Source organism: Meleagris gallopavo, chromosome 2 (assembly GCF_905368555.1).
Source record: "Meleagris gallopavo chromosome 2, MGAL_WU_HG_1.1, whole genome shotgun sequence".
NCBI lineage: Eukaryota > Metazoa > Chordata > Aves > Galliformes > Phasianidae > Meleagris > Meleagris gallopavo.
The window spans coordinates 106,954,156-106,971,530 of record NC_139405.1 but is presented as its reverse complement, the minus strand read 5'-3'; the positions used below and the strand labels follow the sequence as shown (position 1 = coordinate 106,971,530).

The 17,375-nt window shown below is 41.3% G+C and overlaps 1 protein-coding gene across 4 annotated transcripts in view; it reads right to left on the bottom strand.

The window, feature by feature from the left end:
* PKHD1 (PKHD1 ciliary IPT domain containing fibrocystin/polyductin) overlaps positions 1–17,375 on the bottom strand; it is a 288,369-nt gene that overhangs the window by 60,381 nt on the left and 210,613 nt on the right. For all 4 annotated transcript variants that reach the window (XM_085218344.1, XM_085218343.1, XM_085218345.1 and 1 more), the window contains one exon: positions 15,376–15,536. In XM_085218344.1, the coding sequence (XP_085074470.1) occupies positions 15,376–15,536 (161 nt within the window). The remainder of the gene's footprint in view (positions 1–15,375; positions 15,537–17,375) is intronic.

Below are 17,375 nucleotides of genomic sequence, written 5' to 3'. Positions count from 1 at the left end.
CACCCTCTTCCATAATCCAGCATCCCATAACATGTGAGCCCTTCAGGGTTGCAATGAAGAGTTATTAGCAACAAAGGGCTTCTTTGGGAAACACTGTCTACAAGTAAAATCAGTCAAAGTAAACAAGTTAGCTTGTATACTGCCTTCTACTAATCAGGTCCCACAGTCTTCTCCCTTTCAAGAAAGAGAAGTTGAAAAAAACCTTTGCAAACACCCCAAACTGTTCCATCAGTGTGTTAGAGAACAAGAGTGACTTGTTGAGTCTCTCATCGCGTGGGGGCCATTGTTTGCTATAAATAATAATTCCTAATCTGTGTCCAGAAGTTGTCAATCACAAAATTAAATTTTGAGATGCTTAGTCACTAGAGGTTAGAGTGGCTAAAAGAGGGGAGAAGACACGATATGTCAGCTCAGGGATTGGATCTAGTTGGAGGGCAAACTGTTCTGAATGGATGGTTTGAAAGACTGGCTGTGGCTGTGAAATAGCCTTTCTTTAAATGCTGTGATGCTGTGTTCTGAATATTCTTCTTCCCAAAGCAACCACTCCCTTCAGTAAGACATCAGGAACACAATAAACCCGGACCCTGATTTTCAAGCTGGTTTGTGGGACTGGTCTGCTGCTTCCATGAAAATGTGCTGGGCAGCACTGCACCTACACAAAGGGGCAGCCCATGAGCCCTGACCAGTGTTGGATTCTTTCCTGCATGCTCTACAGGCAAACAGAGTCAGATCTGTAAGCAGAGAGCCTCAGGCTTTATGAGTACAAGGGATGATTTTAGTTATGTCTGGTCATTGACTTCCATTGAGCTTCACTCTTGTTCTGGACACATTCTCATTCCCGACAGGTCCTGGTGCTGCTATACTGCCTAATTCTCCAGCAGTGATAAAAAGGCAGTTGTGCCCAACTCCTAATGGACAGAGACTGGAGATGTTACAGCCTGGCCCTGCTCTAACATGAGGTATGTGTTTATTGTGGCCACTCCTCAGAATTGGAAGCAGACAGAAAGTTTAAGTCATTGGTCACAAATTGCAGCAGATCAGTATCAGAGGAGCCAGAACAGCCAAGGATTCTCTCCAGCTTTGGGTATATTATTTTTACCGAGCAGCTCTTACAACTGAACATCCAATGGAACTGAACCATCTACTTCTTTCATATTCATTTATTTTTGATACAACCACGAATCAGACTGGTGCCCCTGATCAGCTAATGCTACAATCTCCTATCAACCTCATCAGGGGAAGAAAAAGTATGCTTGCAGTATGGATCTTATAGGGACAAAACTTAAATTTTCAGTCCAGGACCTGTTGCATAGTGAGCATGGGAAGAAAACAATGAGGCAGACTCACTCTAGTCTTGCAAAGTGTTTATTAATTTCAGAGAAAGCACCAGAGGAACAGAATTTATTAGTGAGTAGGAGGACATTTCAGTAACAGAGCTGGAAAATAATCAGCTTCCTTTAATTAACTGCATACTGTTTTATTGCATAACTGATGGTTTTAAACTTTGGCCAATTAGTTTGTCCAACCCAAAAGCTGAATGCTCTGTCAGTCTCTCAAGTAAGATCTATGCCAAAGTTTTCATTCAACTTGCCTTATCCAGGCAACCAGAAAACAGGGACTCTTGAAACCAAGATTAGTTTGCAGCTAACCAGAACCGTAAAAACGAGCAGCAAATACAACTTCAAAGCAAACAAGCAAACAAACAACAAAGACAATGAAATCCTAAGTGGTGCCAATATCAAACTCCATGACCACCCCTTACAGAGTGGTCATCATATGTCCCATATTTTCCCTGCAACTTATGAATGCAGGATGATTGTATAATCACATATATTTAAACACAAACATATAAAAGTACAACTAATATTTTTTTATGGTGAGTTAATACCTATGTTCATGGTACGATCTTAGAGTGAATATTTAATGTAATTACCTAAGATGCAAATGATTATTTTTCATAGTTTCTGAAATATAGTGTCAGTGAATTGAGTGTTTTCCCAAAGCACTGAGCTATTTCTATAAACCATATTAGGAACTTCACGTGTTCTTTTCAACTAATTATTTTAATTAATAGTTATATTAATAGTCACTTCACATGCCCTGATTACCCCAAGGTACTCACTGTATCAATGACAAGTGCTTTGAACTGGGTACAATGATGACATCTATACCAAAGATGTGTTTTAGAAATGATTATTTTGCATATTTTGGCCAAGTAATTATCTCGTGAAAAGTTGGTTTTGCTTGTAGAAAGCTCTTGGTTCAAGCTTCATCAAAATTTGCAGTTTTAGTAATTAAGATGCCCTACTGCGTCCTGCCCTGGGTGTATTTCTGCATCAGCTGAGATGGATGGCTTCTGCATTCAGTGGTTTTGTCTTTGCATGCCATCCACACAACCAAGTGGGCTGCTCAGGGAGGTGGTGGAATCACTGGAGGTGTTCAAGAAACATTTGGATGTGGTACTAAGGGACATGGTTTAGTGGGGAAATATTGGTGGCAGTTGGACAAGATGGTCTTGGAGGTTTTCCCAGCCTTGGTGATTCTATGATTCTAAAGCAAATAGTACCTGAATGTTCATCTCATGCACGTCAACCATTAGTGCTTATCCCAGAGCAACTCTGAACCCTGACAACGAGCATTCTCCAGCAGCATGCTCAGGCACGGCTGGATCAAGACAAGAGGTAAAACGCTATGGGGACATAAACAAGAGGTAAAATGCTATGGGGACACGAGCAAGGTCATGGGCAAATGTTTTCATTTAAAAGATTTGTATAGAGCCGCTCTGTTATTCAGAGGGGTTTAAGAAACCATCAGTGCTGCAAGATCCTTCTTTCTTCTCCCCTAGTCCTTATTCATCCCACATGTTCCAGTTTCTCCAGGAGTTAAGGCAGAGCTCTTGCATACAAACATGTGGTACTACAAAGCACTGAGCCATCTCCAGAGCAACCCTATTTTGGACTGCACAGTGTTACTGTGGTCACATAATGCAAGACTGTGCCACAACCTGCCAGCACAAACAGAGGAGCAAGGCAAGCTAAGGTCAAGCAGGCAAACATCTAAGTGTGTCTGCCTGCTTTAGTAATGACATATGGACACTGTTCCGGGTGTGTAATTTTCTCCAGCGTTTCATAGGAGACCAAAACAAGTTTGGAATCAGATCATAGCAGATGATACATTGACACATCTGTCATCCCCAACACTGGAATGTCAAGAGCCATGACAAAGCAATGAGAGGAGAAAAAGGAGTAACCTTATTTCACAGGATAATCAAATGTTGTTGTTTTTTTTTTCTGTCACAGAAGGTTTTAGCAGAGTTCAGCAATGAAGTCACACTTGCTGCACTATTCTGTAGCACCAGTCCACATTTCCCTGTCACTCTCACTCTCGTTACATCACTGCTCACATGCAGATGGTTGAACCTGCTGGCTACCACGATAAAGTCTGCCCACAATAAAACCCCTAGCATGGCATGTTTCAAATTAGGAAGACACTTTCACTGCCCTTTACAAATAGACCCGAGATCATTCTGTTCAGAATTCAATCTGGAAAACTATGCCCATTTTGAAAAGGAAGCTGTGTAAGCACGTTAGCATGGAGCTGTGCCCAACCTAGGGAATTCTGCCCTTCTGTGGCTATGTGACACACCTTCTGGTTCAGGGCTGGCTCACATCCTCTCAGACTGGGCCAGAGTCAGCAGAAGACGTTGGAAGAGGTTATGTCATCATGGCCAAGCTGCAGTGATGCCCAGGAGAGAAAATGTCATTCAGTTGTGCTTTCGTATCACCGTCTTCTAGGCACGAAGCAACAGTCTCCCTGCTTTACTCCTGGTTCCTTCACAGCACTGAGACATTAAAGATGTTTTATCTGAAACATCCATGAAGGAAATCCTGTGTCTCAGATGAACCTGACTTCCTCAATTTCCTGTTTGCTGAACAGCTGTCTGCATTGGATGGGTCACAAGGACATTTTTTTGGACATATTTGTCTACCTCAGTTGGAAGCCAGGATCCCTGAGTTAGAACATAAGGGTCTATAATCTTTAAAAAATAAAAAATAAAAAAATCACAGGGCAAACAGAAAGAATGAAAAGAAAACAAACCAATAAAGAATCTATCCTGTCATAACATTTGAGGTTCTGGTATTTGCTAGCCTTGGAGTAGGTTCAAAATAAATGAAGTAAATGTGTATTTCATTAAATGCTAATATTTGGAAGATAAGAGGGAAAAAATGATGAAATGCTTCCAAGCACTGTTGTGAGGACAGTGACTGTGTGTGTGTGTTTATACACACAACCACGCAGTCATGATTCTCTTTGATTCGGGATACCACTATCTAGAAGACTTACAGGGGAAAGGAATAAAGGGATTTGCTTTCCCAGGCTATTGCTCTTTATATGAGCAGCAAGGGACTCTGCACTCCTTATTCTCCAACTCTTTTCAGAATTGTCCTTGAATCCTTCCACGAGGATCGATTTTTCTGCAACCAAGACTGAATTGTGTACACCATCAGTGAGAAATGTAGAGGCAATGAATAAAAAATTCCTCAGTGCTCTCCAGAGGAAACTGGTGTGTGCTTTGCAGAGCAGGCTGATCCATGAAAACCTAACCAGTGTGTCCCCAGTTGATGGTCTACTTGTCGACGGCTAAAATTCAAGATCTCTCCTCTATTCCATAAGAGATGTCTGTGTAATCTTGGCTCCTAACCCATGTCGTACAGGTAGGGCATAACACGTCCTTCCAGGGACACTGTGCCATGGGCAGCAGCAAGTGTTATGAAGTGCCCAGTATTCCTTCACTGATTAGCAGATGCAATGCAGGGAAACTACAGCGTGGGATTTAAAGCTCCAAATACTCAGGTATTTTGGAGAAGGTTGAAAAGAGCAAAGCATTGATGTCTGTGCTTCAAAAAACGCAACAGAGACTGAAATGTTATTTTCACAGGTAGCCCTGAACAGATTTTTTTCACAGGCACTGCTAATAGAATGCTTTTCACTGACCTCAGAGTTGTTTCCCTGCTGACCTTCAGGCCTTTACTGCAACCCCATAGGTTTGAGAATTTAAAGATTTGCTTTCTAACACATACTAAAAAGAGCTTCATTTTGTGGTTTTTTTTTCTTTTGCAGCTGAACTATTTCTGATCAAATTTACAGACAGAATCTGACCCTAGGCATAAATCTAGCATGGGAAGAGAAAGGCATCAAGTGTAGCAAATAAAAGGATGCAGTATTAATATATATCTAGATAGAAATAGAACAAAAAATCAGAAAAAAATACAAAAGTGGAAGCAACCAAAAAACGGGGATGAGACTGGAATATATTACAATGCTGTCAAACTGGTTTGCAAGAAATAGAGTGGCATGCTTGGATAAAAGCCAGTGATTCAGTGAGCCACTGTAACCTCCCTGAAGGTAGGCAGAGCCTGCCAAGTAACTGATTGCATGCCAGGATCAGGGCTTCAGGTGATGCTCTGAGGAGGGAAGGAGAGACTTTGGTGGATAGCTGGGAAGGCTGTGGAGTAAGAGGTTTGGCATTAATTTATTATTGTATCCTGATTTATGGACAACGTGGAAAAATGTAGCAGAAAGGATGAAACAAGTTGCCACAGAGTTTTGTATTGGAGACAGGAGGAGTTTGGGGGTTCTATCAGACAACAGGAGATCAGGGGTCCTGATTTGGAAAGGACCTACAAAAAACAAAAACAAAAACAAAAACAAAAACAAAAACAAACAAACAAAAAACCCACAGAGAGAAAGATGAGGAAAACCAAAATTATTTTGGTGGAAATAATATCTGACTATTTATATGTTCCATTTTTATTTTGCCACTTGTTGGTAGTCACTCAACAGTATCATAAAATCACAGAAGCACAGAATGGCTTGGGCTGGAAGGGACCTCAAGGATGATGAAGCTCCAACCCCCTGCCACAGGCAGGGCCACCAACCTCCACATTTCATAGCAGCCCAGGCTGCCCAGGGCCCCATCCAACCTGGCCTTGAACACCTCCAGGGATGGACGGGGCATCACAGCCTCTCTGGGCAGCTTTTCCAGCACCTCACCACTCTCTCTGTAAAGAACTTCCCCTTGATATCCAGCCTAAATCTCCCCTCAACTTCAAACCATTTCCTCTCATCCTGCTGTTATCTGCCCTTTCCAAGAGCTGATTCCCCTCCTGTTTGTAGGCTCCCTTTAGGTACTAAAAGGCTGCAATGAGGTCACCTCACAGCCTTCTTTTCTCCAGGCTGAACAAGCCCAGCTCCCTCAGTCTGTCTTCGTAGTCTGCTACAGCAGAGAGGAGTTAGGGTTAAAGAAACCAGATTCACGCAAAGAGGGTCCTGTACCTGATTATAAAGCTGTGCCTGGATGCCCACGTGTCTACCGATGTGCAGATTTCCCTTTAGATTGTGCTGGAACAAAAAAATGGAGTTGCTCTCCAGAGAATATTCTTGGCATACCCAACTTACCCCTGTTGTTGGACAGAGGTATCTTGATAGGATTTCTCTTCCCAGACTCTATTTTTAAAAGACCTGTAAGTTTGAGAACTTATTCATATCTGCTTCTGAGTGAAGTTGAAAGTGAGTTAAAAATAAAAGAGCGTGAAAAGGTGCATGCACACACATACACTGCGTGATGACAAAAACCTCGTGCTTAGTGGAAGACAATATAAAAAGAGAAAAAAAAGGATGCACTGACATCAATGCATTTGCCATGCTATCAGATATGCTCTTCTCCAAAGCTTGAGCTGGTGATCCACTGGGTGCCAATCTAGAAAATGTCTGTGGTGTTCTTTTAAAAACATTGCCCCTGTGGCCTGCCCAATGCCTTCTAAAATTGATAAGAAAGCTGTTTTGCTATCCACAGCCCTTGATTAAGCCCAGGAAGAGAGGAAAAGAGGAAAAGGGAGAGATCCCTCTTGGTGTTTGTGCCTGCTTCTCTTTCATATGGAATTAATGGTGGTTTAATGGGGTATGAAAGGATGTTTTACTGGAAACAATGAGGAACAATTGTCTAGCTCACGTTTCATTTCACAGGTCATTATTGCATTAAGAAGTAAATCGACCAAGTCCGGTAAATAACAGTCTGTGTTTTGCCCAGAGCTTCAAACCAACAATTTTAGCAGTCACCAACTAATATCTTTGTCATTTTTAACCCTTGCAGGGATCTGCTGGGGGCTAAACAATTATAGTCTTCACCCACCCCTAGCAGGTAAGCATTATTCATTTTACTTCTCATCCTTTCTCCCCGCAAACCCCACGAGGCTGGGTTTTTGCATTGTTGTTTTGTTTATTAGCCAACCTAGCCAACTGTGTGTCTGGTGGCCTTGAAAAACAACACATATTTTAGTGAGTGCTGCAGGCGTCTTTAAACAGGCTGCTTCCTCTGCAAAATTAATTGTTGCAAAATGCATTGCTTCCCCTGTAAAGCTCTGCAAGCTAACACTCAGCAGTTTGGCTGGATTAGAGATACGCCTCTGAGATCTAAGGGAAAGAATCTAGTTGTATTTGCAGGATGCAATTCACATTTCTTTTTTAATTGCATAAACACAGGCATGTGGTCTCCTGAAAGCTAACAGCCATCGAGCCTAGAAAGGCTGTATGGTGTAGGCAGCTGCCCCCAGCTCTGTCCCTGGTGTCATTGAGTTGTTGACTCCATAATGTCTGAGTGCTTGAGCTTTGAGAGGAAGCTCGGAGATCTAGATGCTTTGAACACTCCTCCATCCTAGTACACTATTTTCCATGGAACTAACCTCTACACTCACATATTTCAGAGCCCTTCAAGAGCATTATTATTCTACAAGAAAAGGCAGCTTGGCTGAGAGGAACCAAGCACGTGGGTTCAGAGAGAATTTCTCTGCACTAATTACATCCCTAAGTAGTTACCCTGAATGTTCATCAGCAGTATTTAGAAAGTTCTACTTACCAGATCTTACCACAACAAAACTTTGGTCTTTAGACCAATAAATCACTGTCAGACAGCAAAGGTTCATGCAGACCACTGAACATCACAGAATCATAGAATGGTTGGGTTGGAAGGGACCTCAAGGATCATGAAGCTCCAACCTCCATGCCACAGGCAGGGCCACCAACCTCCACATTTCACAGCAGCCCAGGCTGCCCAGGGCCCCATCCAACCTGGCCTTGAACACCTCCAGGGATGGACGGGGCATCCACAGCCTCTCTGGGCAGCTGTTCCAGCACCTCACCACTCTCATAGGAAAGAACTTCCCCCTGACATCCAATCTAAACCTTCTCTCCTTGAGCTTTAAACCATGAGTAATTCCTGAATATAGACCTTCTGGAGTCATCTGATGCATCCTCCCTCCAAAGGAAGGTACAAGCTCTCCTTGGATCATCTAAAGATGTTTGTGTAACCTTCACTGACAGAGATTCCACAACTCATTCAGGGAACTTACGCCAGACTTTTGCTTTTTCATGACATTTCCTCCCAGCATCTAAAATTATCTTCACTGAAATTTCAGCCCATTACTTCTGATGCCATAGATTAGGGGAGCAATTTATTCCTCTCGCCTCTGCAGCATTCTCCCATATATTTGAAGGCAGTTCTTAAATGTCTCATTCATCTCTTCTTCTCTCAATTGAGCCACTCAACTCTTTCAACCATTCCTTATGGGTTCTGTTTTCCAGATGCCTAATGATTCTTGTCAACCTTAACTGACAGGCTCCTAAATTAATCTGTGGGTGATGTGTGCATAAGTTACTCGGCTTTCATGGACTACCAATGGTTTATAAATCACTTCTTAGGAACAAACACCCTGAAACACTAGCCTCATCGTGTCAGTGATAAAAATGCTTATGCACAGTTTGTATGCAACATTTCTGTACAGAAGGGTAGAGAGGTTGATATCAAATCTATAACTAGATTCCTAAATGAGGGTGATGTGGTATTTCAGGGGTACTGTGCTATTTTTTAGTGTGCAGGAAAATAAATGGGCTCTCCCAGAATTCAGAATCTCTAATAGTGGTGTCATTTCTCTAAATTGCTTTGAAAATGGCAAACCTCGTGTTTTACCCTCAGAGATTAATGCTAAGAGGAGAAGCAGAGAAATTCTTGATTGCAGTTGTAGTCATAAACTATTAGCTACCACCTCCTCAAAACGGACTGAATGCCAAGTGCCAAGGTTAGCTCTCGTAGCTAAAGGCCTATTTTACATTCACTTTTTCCCGAATTTAAACATTTCTAATGCATATAGACACACATTTGACATTTTATGTAGCTGAACACAGGTGAATGTCAGTTTCAAAGTACATGAAGAATTCAGGAAACAAGTAGTTAAGTTCCTACAAAATGTTGAACTCTGTTTACTGCTATCAGTGTGCAAGATGGACAAATTCACCCAATGTACTTTGGATTCTTCATGAGAAAAGCATTTGCCATCCTCTAAGAAAACAAGAAGATAATGTTTGATAGGTTTATGCATTTTTGCACGTGTGCATACTTGTACATATATATATATATTCTATACTGATCTCACTATTGAACTCTCAGGCAATGAATGGTGTTGCTCACCTCATCCTAACTTCAGAGTTAATGAAGTGACATCTCTCAAAAGAGAAACTTATTAGAGCTTATTAGAACTTATTAGAACTTATTAAAGACTTATTAGAGCCTGAGATACAGATGAGCTTAAGGGAAAGTAATTGTTAGTATTTCAAAATGGAAATGTTGCATGATCTTACAGGTCCCAGTCCTGGCCTAGTTTGTTCCTTCCAGACCTCCAGCCTTGGTCTGTTCTTCCATAATGTACCAAAAATTAATTATGATGCACCTCCAACACTATGCAGCTGTGGAGTTGGCTGTGGAGACAGAGGAGTATTTCGTCTTGCCAGAGCTTCCAATTGGGACAGTGTGTCACAGTGGCATCCAGATGCACTCTGAAACTTCATTCCAAACCAGTGGCCTCTTTATCCAAAGATACTCTTCACAACATTGCCTCCACTTAGCAGAGCCGATCCTTTATTTCAGTAGGCTCACCACCTCATGCCTTATGAGCCACCACATATTTTGTAAAGATAGAAAAGTAACCTATCCCCATCCTGCTTCCTTTAAAGCTTGTTCTCCCAAGGCCACTGAAAATAACTCCCAACTTTGTTCTCGGGTTCTTTCCCAATTGAGACCCACTGAATTCTTCACCAGAGATATATTTTCAGGAAATGTAAGTAAAAATTGTCATAGAATCACAGAAGCATAGAATGGCTTGGGTTGGAAGGGAACCACCCAAGGATCATGAAGCTCCAACCCCCTGCCACGGGCAGGGCCACCAACCTCCACATTTCACAGCAGCCCAGGCTGCCCAGGGCCCCATCCAACCTGGCCTTGAACACCTCCAGGGATGGACGGGGCATCCACAGCCTCTCTGGGCAGCTGTTCCAGCACCTCACCACTCTCATAGGAAAGAATTTCCCCTGATATGCATTCAAGGCCAGGCTGGATGTGGCTCTGGGCAGCCTGGGCTATGTATGCCCATACATAGCCTATGTGCTATGCAGCACATAGCAGGGGGTTGAAACTAGATGAGCGTTGTGATCCTTTTCAACCCAGGCCACTCTATGATTCCATGATTGTATGATATCCAACCCAAACCTTCCCTCCTTGAGCTTAAAACCACGAGTAATTCCTGAATATATTAGGTTGAGTTTTTATAAAATAATAACTTGTAAGAGCTCTGTTAATCTTCTTCATTGACACTTTCAAGACATTTTGCAAGAGATATTTATTGTGGAAAAAAGCAAGCTTCTATCTGTGAACAACAACAACAAAAAGGATCAGAAGAAAAAACTAATTGTTTCAGATTGATGTCACAGCTGTTTCATTCCTTATAAATTTACCAAACCTGCATTCTCTTCTCAAATGTCTTTAAGTGCTACAAATGGCTGCGCATAGCAGGTATAGCTAACCACACCTTGGAATATTAAATATTCATCCATGACAACAGTTTCAGACAGCTTTAACTCTGAATTACACTGGCAGTCTGCATGCCAAAATGATAACTCTCCTATTTGTGAATATTATTCAAAGTAAAAATTACCAGAAGACTAAAATCCTGAACTTAAATTTGCTTCAGACTGTGTACATCTATACTTAAACATTTTATCTTATTTCTGATGAAATCTTTGCACAGATTCCCACTAAAGCTGACTCATTTTTTTTTTCAATACAAAATTTCTTCAACATTTAAATAATAAAAAATAGTTGGAGTTTTTGTTGTTGTTGTTGCTTAAAACCAAAATCAGAATTTAAGTATTCAGTAAAGTATGCTCCAAGCAAGTTTTTTAATAATTAAAAAAAAAAAGAATATAAAACATATTTTCTGCTGATTCTCGTTAATGCAAACATACTCTTCAACCTGCCTAAGCAGGGTGGGTGCTTTTAGATTGAGAGTCTGGCTGTCAGTTTTGGAAGGATATGCATTAATTCAATGACTGACCTTGGGCAAGTCACAAATTCTGCCCTCTGCACAGGAAAATAGTTTCAATGTCTATCCCACAGGGTTTTATAGACAGAAATTTCACTGATTCCTCCACTGTATCTGGAGAAGTTAAAAGTTTTGCTATGTTTTACTAGTATAAAGTAGAAAATAAGTGCAATTATTTACAGGAAATGCAAGGAGCACATGTTAATAACAGAAAGAAGAAGTTGCATGATAGCTAAATCCTGCAGTCTTGAACTTGCTAATCCTTTAGTACTCAACAGAATTACTCTGATGAGTAAAAGGTACTGGAACAGGGTCTCTATCGTACAGAGTCACAAAATACAATATGCAAAGAAATAGCAAACCTAAGGGTCTTCCTGCATCTGTTCCAAAACCAGCATGGAAGTCGTTTGGGAAGCTGAATTATAGCTAAAAGTTTCATAAGACATAAAAAGAAGCTCTTCTTCTGCTTAAATATGAAGCCCTGCTAAAGGAGAATAAGAACTGGATGGATTCACTTTTGGGTTTGTGCATGAATATGAACACTCAAAAAAAAAACAAAAAAAAACATCCTGAGGAGTCCAGCACCTTCTGGGATGCTTATCTGCATTTGTGTTGGATTATCCTGACATCTAGAACTGCAGAATCACAGGATAGAATCATAGATCATAGAATTGTTTGAGTTGGAAGGGACCCTTAAAGACCATCTGGTCCAACCCCCTGTAACGAACAGGGGCAATCCTCACAGTCTAACGCCTACCTAAGAATATCTGCTGAGATTAAAGATGGTAAGTTGCATTCTCTGGGGTTCACTTGGATGTAAAACTGTTCTACAAGTCTAGATACTGCAGACCATTTCCCTTCTGCATTCACCTCCTCATACTCCCATATGATACCTTTATTGATAAGTCCTTGAGCAAGGCGTTTCCTTGACTCTTTGCCCTCACCAGGAGCTCAGTCATCCTGCACTGGTATGAAAAGAGGCCTTAGGAAGGATCTATCAACCCACCAACTTCTGCCAATCTCCCTTAGTTCACCAGATGCTTGAGGCTATGATCATGGGCTCAGATGAACCTGCTACCAGCCTCTGCTCCTCAGCTACCTTTCCACCAAGAGGGAGACAAAGAATTTCAATGCTTCTGGGAAATGTTGGGCTATTATGTCATGAAGAACTCACAGAGTCTCATACCAAAGTCCATAAAAGTACTGCAGACAGCCAGCAAATGGTTAGAAATTTAACTACAGAACAATGGTACTGTCAAATTTCCTTCTTGTTGCAGGGGTTTTCACCTGGACACAGAAACCAGTTGATAGATTAACTGTTCGTTATCCTTCCCTGCTCCACTAGACTCGTGTTTATTGCTCATTCTGCTGTACAGCTTGTGATTCTGGTATTTCCTGGTACCACTTAGTGCTCCAGGACTGGCCCCAAGCTCTTTTGTAAGAAGTTTGGTATAAAGATGAGTTCTAAGAGAAAAACATTTTGTCATCCAAGAAGGGCAGCTCAAAGAGATTTAAATAATTACAAATTCATGTTAAACTCATTAAAATGTTTTGGGTAATTTGAAAAATGATACTGTGAAAGTTCCTTATAAATGATTTCAAGGGTTTTTGTTGGAAAACATTTTGTTCTAAACTTTTACAGCATGATATTCAAAAGAAAGAAAAGAGCTAAAAGAAAGTAGCCTTTGCTAAAAAATAATTATTCTTTGCTTTATTCAAATGCACTTCTGTTGTTGACACTTCTTTTTCCCCTAGAAGAAATAATAACAAAAACTTGGAGTTGATCCCTCTTTTTTTTTTTTTTTTTTTTTCTGAATTGTTGGGACTTATCAAGAAAACTAAAACTTCAACTTTATGTGAACAACTGTTTCTATGAAGATTCACAATAAACAGGCCTGCTCTATGACCCAAAACACTAACAGAGCAAGCCAAAGATGAGACACCTGATAAGACAAAAGTGGGTACACAATTAAATATACATTACAGAGCTCCCTGCTGCCCATCTGCTGTGGGCAGGATTTGGGAAGTAAGGTGGACCTTCTTCAATCTATTGTATGCACGTACACACATATATATAAATGATATATATATCCTGTATCAGTTTTGTCTTCAGCTGAAGACATCATATGGATTCAGGAACACTGAGAGGATGTAATTCAAAGGATGTGGAAAGTCAGAGATGTTGAGACAAATACATGTGTGTCTCTGAACTATGGAAATAGAAAGAACATCATATAGCTACTTGAGAGGACTAACTTTTCTTTTTATGCTCAGCAAGGCTAGCAGGTAACTGTTGAATGGTACCAGTTTATCTGATCAAGGTGCTGGAGGTAGTCAGAATTCACAGAATCGTGGAATTGCTAAGGTTGAAAAGACCTCAAAGATCCCCAAGTTCAACCCCAGCACACCCCCACCATGCTCACTGACCACATCCCTCAGTGCCACATCCCCATGGTTCTTCAACATTCCAAATATGGTGACTCCATCACCTCCCTGGGCAGCCTGTGCCAGAGTATAACCACTCCTTCTGAGAAGAAACTCTTGTTAATATCCAACCTCAGCCTCCCCTGGCACATCTTGAGGCCATCACCTCTCATCCTATCCCTGTTACCTGAGAGCAGAGGAGAAGGAGAAAGGGAAAGGGAAGGGACCATGAATTCACCTCAGCAACAAACTGTGCCTTTCAAATGTCAGCCTCAAGATAAAAGAAACCTCAGATCAGAATGAGAAATACAGAGGAATTAAACACAAAAGAAAAGAGGGAAAAATATCCCCATTCGTATTTGGGCAGCAAGAAGAAAACATAGCAATTTTGTTATAGCCTTGGAGGCAGGGAGCATTTACCATATGCTGTCGCCTCCATTACACAAGAAGATAAACCCTGTGGAGTGCAGGTTGCACTGTCAGTGCAGTTGAGATGCTGGGGATTCCTGGGATTTGTACGACCGTGTGTCAGGGTATACTGAAAACTGCGCAAAGCTAAATAAAGTATAGGTACCATATGCAAAAGTGTGCGTGCTTTAATATGCAGATGTTAAGTGCTAATGCTGTTAGGATATTAATGCTTGTGTGTGAATAGTAATCAGGGAGAAAAGGTAAAGAAAAATTGGTGTGTTTGTATCTAGACAACATATTAATCAGCCCCCTAAGCAGCCAGTTAGAGTGGGATCCTTAGAGGAAAAGCCTTTCCTGGGTACACATTAGACATTTTGTTTAAAGTTCTTCTCGTATTTAATCAGTTTTAGAGTAGGATGGGAAAAGGGATTAATTACAGTCCCTTCCATCAGGCTCCCATACCGCCGGAGTCACAAATGATGCGCCTGCTCAGCAAAATGGCCGCCGTCAGCAGCAGGCGCAGGAAATACTAATTGTAATTAAAGAGTTTATTTGGAATCACAAAGCAGAGTTTTAATCAGGATGAGAAGGGAGCCTTGCTGTGTGAACTTTCAGAGAGTGGTTACAGAGCAGAATGGGCCATTTTAAATAAGAGAGAGTCTTAAAACTTCCGGACTGGGTTATCAGCTTGATTATCTCCTCAGTGGGGCATGGATGGAAATCCTTGCTGTGCCAATTATTGTCATTATTTTGCACTCCCATGGCAGTTATACTGCAAGTCTTACTCAACACATTCAGAGGACTTTGCAAAGGGCAGGTATGTTCTTTCATTTAATTTAAATTAAACTTTACAGAGGATAAACATGACCAGGTGGTAGGATTCTGCAAGAAGGCAGAGAAGCACAGACGGGCACAGAACTGCACGATGAGATCTCCCAGACTCACCCAATGTCATTCACTATTTCCATCCCAAAAATGCATCACGCATTCTGGGACCACGAGCACACAGACCTCAGTTGTAGGTCTCAGTGAAGCCTGGGGGACACACACGTTTCACAGGTTCAAATGCACGCATGACTTTGCAGCTACTCCAGACAGCACAGGCACTTACCAGATTGCAGGTAGAACCGTGTCCATTCAAATTCTGACTTTGGGATAACAGAAACAGGTGGTTCTAGGTCCAGGAGATTGCCATCCAAATCCTTGATAAGGACCTTTCTTGAGCCTTCACAGCTCTTTTCAGGGAATGTGGTGTCTTCAGAGGTCTGTACACTGGCAGGCAGAAGAGGTGGGTTATTATGAGGCAGAGAGTAAGAACTGATGTCTGCAATTTATTTATACTGGCAACAAACACACCTGCACCTATATATACATATAATGTTTTGTTATTTATTAGGTGAACTTGTATTCCCTGGAAAAGAAATAAAATGAAAAATAACGTATCTCAGAAAATCGCAGTTTTATTAACATTGTACCATCCGTACATTCTCAGGAGGAAATTGTAAGTTTAGATTAAACAAACAAACAAACAAACAAAAAAACATAAATTTCTTTGCATATTATTAAAGACAGAGGAAGAACAGTTTTTTTGGAGAGGAACTCACCTCACCTGAGATATGTATCTAAGTTAGATTGAATCATCTTCTAGACAAGGGTCTCTAATGAATACATAGTAAGTTGAGTGTATATATTTAGATTGTATGCCTAATATTTGGCACCCTAAAGTTTAGTGAGCTGAACCACATATTGAGGATCTCAAATGTTTTTAAATGTGTTTTGACTACTGTTTAACACAGTCTAAAGGAGCTAGACAATTGGCCATATTGCACCTCTTACAAAAACTGTAATGATACACAAGTAGTTGTACTCCAGCAAAGTCCGTGGAAATATCTTCAGATTGTCATATGGGTGTTTTTTAAGTCTTGGAGAACAAAGAGAATTTCTTGAGTTGGAAAAACACACACTTATTGACATTATGAGTGCAGCCAACAGGTACACATAATGATCCATAGAAAGAAAAAACAATCACATGGGCCAGCCCCTTCAATCCACACGACTTGAAAGAAGTGGAGAACAAAGATAGCTCTTCTGATCCTGACAGCTAGTTCAATTCTTCAGCATCTCTCAGAAGATCCAGCATTTCAGCTGGCTGGGTCTATGGGAGGGACAAGCAAAGTGCTCCATGCTTTTGCCATATTCCCTGATGTTTCTATTTCCTCTCTTGCTCTAAGGCAATGCTCACCTTCCCTTTGACAGGAGATATCCATCAAGATATCCCTTCAGGATGCTGAAGCTGAACAATGCAGACACAGCCTGGATCAAGCTCAGCAGCTGCAAAGGTAGATCAAATAAATGCATGCAGATAATGCATGAGGAGCACTGAGAGATGTAATCTCCCTCAGAGGTTTACCATGCCACTAAGAAAACATTCTGTAATCCACATGCATTCATCATGTTAGAAAATCACCAGCTCTTGCAGTGGACTGCGTATTCAGCAGCTCACTAGTAGCATAATATTGTGGGATGGATACAAGAGTGAAACATAATGGGAGCTGACAGGCTGGACAGGTCTCAGAAATCTACACGCAAACTAACGCCCAAAGCACAAAGCAAAAATATAGAATAGAATAAAAATTCTGGCAGAAGGCTGGAGGGGCTCTAAACATAGCAGTGTGGGACACCTCCAATTATTTTTGACTGGCAAGTGGAATCCGTGCTGGATTATTTTTGCTACTTCAAGGCTTTCCTGACATAGCCTCTATATTGTGTTCACCGGTTGTAATAAATAATTTGGCATGTGGCTTCCATTGGACATGGTATGTTTGAATTGCTGCAACCATCAGTGACTTAAGGTTACAGATGAAGCTCTCTCCCTCTCTGCTCCGTGTTTCTCCACACACAGCTGATATTCTCCCTGGGCAGAAGCAGTTCTGGCAATCATTTGACATCTCACAGCCTGCCTGGTACTGATCAACATTTCTGATGTGATCTCGCAGGCAAAAATCAAGCTCTGCTTCCCCAGCCAAAAGGACATCCCCTATCTCAGGGATTTTTGCTGAAGGTCCTGACATTTGCTGAAGCCTGAGGCTCTGAGAATTCAGAGATGTTCAG